General features: G+C 32.3%; 1 protein-coding gene across 2 annotated transcripts; it reads left to right on the top strand.

Annotated features, from left to right (window-relative positions):
* The first annotated feature begins 740 nt into the window (after nt 1-740).
* Nucleotides 741-2,872, top strand: LOC108459488 (N-(5'-phosphoribosyl)anthranilate isomerase 1, chloroplastic-like). Of its 2 annotated transcripts, none has more exons than XM_017758863.2 (5): nt 741-888; nt 1,456-1,518; nt 1,591-1,955; nt 2,039-2,202; nt 2,356-2,872. In XM_017758863.2, the coding sequence occupies exons 1-5, from the start codon at nt 879-881 to the stop codon at nt 2,579-2,581; spliced, it is 828 nt and encodes a 275-aa protein (XP_017614352.1). In that variant the 5' UTR covers nt 741-878; the 3' UTR covers nt 2,582-2,872. The 2 variants fall into 2 exon arrangements, with proteins under 2 accessions (XP_017614352.1, XP_052883140.1); XM_053027180.1 differs by having other exon boundaries at nt 1,588-1,955.
* Nucleotides 2,873-5,790: the final 2,918 nt, after the last annotated feature.

The raw sequence follows: 5,790 nt of genomic DNA, 5'->3' as shown, positions 1-5,790 counted from the left end.
CAAATACAACGACGTGACGCGCTTTTGTAAAATTGGCTCATTCCAAGAAATAATTTCGACTGACCCATTTCGATAAATTTATAAAAAAAAAAGGGGCTTTTATTGGTAATTTGCCCTACAAATCTCCTTAAAAAAAATTAAACCTGTGGCATGTAAAAAATAAAAAAAATCTTAAAATTTTAAAGATATAAAAGCATCAAAAAAATCCAAAAAATACTAAAACTTAGAAAATTATAAAACTAAAAAATTATAATCTATATTTAAAAATTGTAAAAGATACTTTTAAAATTATAAGTTTTAAAATTTCCTTTCTTTGGAATTTAAGGTTTTACTTTTTAGAATTTTACTCAAAATTATAGGAATTTTATGGTATTCTTTTTCGAATTTTTAAAATTTATGAAAATTTTAAAAATTTTGCACACAATTTTGAAATACAGATTATGATTCTTTTAGTTTTTATAATTTTTAAGTTTTAATGATTTTTTGAATTTTAATGATTTTTCTTTAGTTTCGTTATATTTAAAAAATGACTTTTTATTTTTCTTGACACCTCGTAATGTGTGATTGGTTCGTTTAATTTTTCAATGGAAATTTAGGTAGACATAACGGGATTACAAAATTAAAGTGCAGTGACCAAATTGATAACAAAAAATAAAATACAAGGGCCAAAATGATAAAAGTTAGTATAGGTACCAAAGTGATAATCTAGCTGTAGTAAAGGGGCAAAAGAGGTATTAAGCCTTCTACAAACACAAAATCGACAATCTGATTTTTTTCCCCTTATTTAACTTGTGTTTTACAAATTTTGCTTGCCTGTTTCAATTCCACAGAAACCAGCTTCAAACAAGAGCCCCAACGTAACACCAGCAAAAAGGATAATGCTTTCAGGTTTTCAGCTTTTCCCCTCACTCTGTTTTCTCTCTTGTAAGATTAGTGTAGATAACTTACTTGTTAATATTCTCTAAAATGATGTCTTATTATTTCTGGGTTTGATGAATTTTGAGTTATTTTTCTAGTTTGATGTAAAGTTCTTCTTTTGTGTGTTTTGTTATAGACATTATAGTGTTGGGGAATTTGTTTGACCTTCTCTGTCTAAATGACTAATCTACATTTTGATGTATCTGGGACCAATATAAATGCCTTATTATTTCTGGGTTTGATGAATTTTGACTAAACTTTTTTAATTTGATGTGATCTTTTTTTTTTTTAAGTTTTTATTATATACTTGGGGAATTTGTTTGACCCTCTCTATCTAAATGACTAATCAGTCTAATCTATAGTTTGCTATGTAATCCTTAGAGATTATGAATCCAATATTTACTTTTCAATGTATAATGTATTCCTTAGTTTCTTTTTGGTATCATTAATTAAAGTGCAATGGACTTTGTGTTGTATCTTAGCTTTATTTTAGTTGGAAGACACTGTTTTTTACTGTTATATTCATTGTTGAGACAGGGTTAACTGCAGGAAGTCAATTCCAGCCTAAAGTTTTAAGCTTTCATTCGAGGCAAATCACTGGTAATTTTTGATTTCAAATGATTCTTTGAATGCTTAAATGTCATGTTTCCTCATGAGTGTTTTTATTAGCAGTCCAAAATGGACGAAAATCGTTGGCCTTAAGAATCAAGGCGTATCCAAAGAATAAAGTCAGATGCAAAATTGCAGAATCGGACCAAGACTTTTCTTCAATGAAGGGGTATGAAAAGACTCATCCTTTAGTCAAAATGTGTGGTATTACATCCGCTAGAGATGCTGCTATGGCAGCAGAAGCCGGCGCCAATTTCATTGGGATGATCCTTTGGCCTAAGTCCAAACGCTCCATTTCGCTTTCAGTTGCAAAGGAAATCTCAAAAGTCTCAAGGGAATATGGGGCCGAACCTGTTGGTGTCTTTGTGGATGATGATTTAGACACAATTTTAAGAGCTTCCGATGCATCAAACATTGAATTCACGCAGGTCTATATATTCTTGTTCAATCTAGATTACCTTTCTTGTAGCGTAATAAATCACTTAATGTCGTCGCTTCAAATCTTATATAGCTTCATGGAGATCTTTCTCGGGCAGCTTTTCCAAAACTGGTGCAAGAAAACAGGATTATATATGTCCTTCATGCAAATGAAGATGGAGGCCTTCAAAACCAGATTTCCGAAGAAGACTGTTCTTTAGTAGACTGGGTTCTTGTGGATAGTGCTAAAGGTGGCAGGTCAGTAACCTTTTTATTCATTTAAATTTAATTAGTGACTTCCATTTGTTTGAAAAAAAGGAAATTTTCAATGCACATGCCTTTTTTATGTCATTATAATTAGTGAGTTCCTTTTCCTTGAGAGTTTTAGTGTATTGGATATATGCTTTGCAGTGGCAAAGGATTTAATTGGGCTCAGTTTAAGTTACCTTCAATCAGAAGCAAACATGGTTGGCTTTTGGCAGGGGGAATCAACCCTAATAACGTTAGTGAGGCCATTAATACTCTCAAACCTCATGGAGTTGATGTAAGTAGTGGTATTTGCGCCCCGGATGGTATTCAGAAGGATCGATCACGGATTTTTTCTTTCATGAATGCCGTCCGTTCTGCACCGTATTGATCGATCCGAGAAGCGAAGATTATCCATCTGTCAATGGTAACTGAACTGCCCATTCATTGTTTAATTTTCTTCGGTATAATTAAGGTATTCTTCCGGTTCATGAAGACTAATTCTTCCGGGAATCAATGCTGTCCCTTTCAACAACAATGTCATCTCCAAGATTCGACAAATATCTACATTTTACATGTAAATTCTATGATTCTTTGTTTTTGAGATGTCTATGATTCTTATGATGAGTTCTATGGCTAATTCTAATGTGGCACAGAATAGAAGGGTGTTGTGGATTACAAATGCCTATTTGCTCCTATTGCGAATGACTATTTGCATCATCCATTGTCCGCTTATTCGTAAAATGCACAGTATTGTTAAATTAAACTTATTAAATTAAGATATTTAATTGATTTAAGTATCAAATACTATTTGTAAAAAAGGAATAAATTAGTCGATTGAGTTTTAGCTCAATTGGCATGGGCATTGTTGCTAATGTAGGAGGATGTAGGTTCGAGTGTATTCAAATGCATTATCTTTCCTATTTATAGGTTGGAAGGAACTATGGGTAGCTTTAAGTATTGTGAAAAAAAATATGACTTAATTAAATCAAATATATAACAACATATAAACAGATCAATCTAACCTAAATTTGACCCCATAAAACTCAATAAAATGAGAATACACATATATATATATAGATATAGATATATATAAAACTCCAATTTCAAAACTATAAATAGTACCTTTAATAAGTATATACATGGTAATTTGACTTTTTTTTAATATCAAGTTTTTGGTAAGTAATAATAATACTTTTACATTTTTTTTATTCCAACTATTAAATATTAGGGTAAATTATAGCAACAGTCACTCAATTTTGAGGTAGTTCACAAAACAATTACTTTGGTTTCATTTCAGTCACTTAACTTTAAAAAATGACAAAATAATCACTTTTGTTGTTTTCTACTACAGACGTAACAGCAAAGTCATATGGTAGATGACGATTTGTTTGGTGTCATTAACCGTCTAGCTGACCAGTTAGCACAAATTTAAACAACCATATCAACAACCATTTAAGGTTTATGTAGTAGAATAAGAAGAGAAAAAGAAAAAGAAGAAGAAGAAGAAAAAGAAGAACGAGAAGGAGAAGAAAAAAAAATGGAGATGCCTAGAGTGATTCGAAAATCAACTACTTGGCTTATGGTTTTTCATTGTTGCCACTGAAAGTACAGACAAATTATGCCATCTGAACAAATACACATAGCCTCTGAAACCCAATCCACCATTTAAAAAAAAAAAAAAAAACCCATATATTTGATGAAATTTCCTTACCTGCTCTGCAACTCTGATACATTATCTTTCCCAACAAAAACTTTCAATCTGTGTAATATGTATTATTACTTATAAATAACCATATACTATGTTATATATTATTATCGTATATAGAAAAATACAAATACAATCATGTCTTCCTCTGTAATACCCCTAACTCGTATCCGTCGTCGAAACAGAGTTACGGAGCATTACTGGAGTTTTCAGATAATTTACAGATAATTCATGTCAAATACCATACATTTTCTGAGATTATTCATAATATCCCTTAATTGGACCCACAAAGCCCAATACAAGTATTAGAATCGAATCGGGATTAAATCGGGAACTTAAAAAAATTTTCGCAAAATTTCAAAATTTTTCGCAAAATTTCAAAATTTTTCGTAAAATTTCAAAATTTTTTGCAAAATTTCAAAATTTTTCCTAGGTACAGGGGTTACACGCCCGTGTGGCCAAGAGACACGCCTGTGTGGTCCCATGTAGAGGTGATCATGGTAGGGTCGGTAGGGTTCGGGCCGGGCCAGACAAAATTTAGGCAGGCCCGCCCAAATATGGGCCTAAAAATTTGTCCAAGCCCTACCAAATAAAAGTGCTAAGCTCGAGTTCTGCCCGGCCAAGCCCATATTAATTTTTTTCTTATTTCATTAAATAAAAAAATTAAAATATAATAAATCAAATATATTTAAAAACATAAAAACAAATATTAAAATAAATAAAATAATTCTTAAAACAATACACAAATTAACAATATAATAAAAATAATTATATTAAAAATTTAAAATGATTAAAAATAAAATAAAAAATATATTAATATATAATTTGGGTAGGCCCGGCCAAAAAAATCTAACCTGAGGCTCGGCCCGTTTTCTAAACGGGCCTCGTTTTTTTGCCTAAGCCTATTTTTTGGGCCTATATTTTTACCCAAACCCTCCCATTTTTCGGGCGGGCCTTCGGGCAGGGCCGGGCCGCCCGGCCCATGATCAGCTCTAGTCCCATGACATGCCCGTGCTTCAAGCCATGTCTTACCCGTGTAACTCCCTGACTTAGGTCACACGACCAATCCACACGCTCGTGTGGTAAGCCGCGTGCCTCACACGGTTGAGACACACGCCCATGTCTCTGACCGTGTGCTCAATTCTGAGTATTTTGTTTCTAAATTTTAATATGCAGAGGACACACGGCTAGACTACACGCCCATGTGTATTGTCGTGTGTCACACATGGCTGAGATACACGCCTGTGTCTCTGCTCGTGTGGATGAAAATAGGCCATTTAAATGCCATTTTTCTCATCCTTTCACAATCAACCTGCACAAAACACTCTTATATACCAAAATATCCAAATCAAGTAACCAATACAAGCCAAAAATCAAGTTTTAGATCTAATATGTCATCACATAACTCATTTGCATAAATTTACCACATTAACTCCATTCATTTAAGTTGTAGCTTAGGAACTATTCAGATAATTTCTCTTTTCCTCGATTTTCTTTGGACTCTTGATCTGTAATATAAAATTATTCATTCATTAGCACATATATTTCAGCCTCATTCCAATTCACAATTTGTACCTTTTAATTTTTTGAAATTACACATTTACCTTAAATTTTACAATTTTTACACTTTAGTCCCTAATCAATTAACCCATCAATTGAACTATTTTTTTCCTCAATTAACACTTTATTCCTTTTTTAAACCACTACAAAACCTTTGATATTCAGAATTTCAGCACCAGACCCTAATTCTTAACTTTTTCACAATTAGGTCCTAAAATCAATTTCTATCAAAATCACTGAATAAAATCATCATATAATAAAATTAGAGCTTTAAATCCATGTTAACTCATCATAAACTTCCAGCACTTATCCATGGAAACTTTCAAAAACAC

Source organism: Gossypium arboreum, chromosome 4, assembly GCF_025698485.1.
Source record: "Gossypium arboreum isolate Shixiya-1 chromosome 4, ASM2569848v2, whole genome shotgun sequence".
In the NCBI taxonomy this organism is placed as follows: Eukaryota; Viridiplantae; Streptophyta; class Magnoliopsida; order Malvales; family Malvaceae; genus Gossypium; species Gossypium arboreum.
The sequence above is the reverse complement of the archived record's forward strand: the minus strand, read 5'-3'. Positions and strand labels throughout refer to the sequence as shown.

Bases quoted from the DNA above. Each gene is read 5' to 3' on its own strand.
- LOC108459488 (XM_053027180.1), top strand. The intron at 1,519-1,587 runs GTAATTTTTGAT...TGTTTTTATTAG, and splicing joins TCATTCGAGGCAAATCACTG to CAGTCCAAAATGGACGAAAA. The intron at 2,203-2,355 runs GTCAGTAACCTT...TATGCTTTGCAG, and splicing joins GATAGTGCTAAAGGTGGCAG to TGGCAAAGGATTTAATTGGG.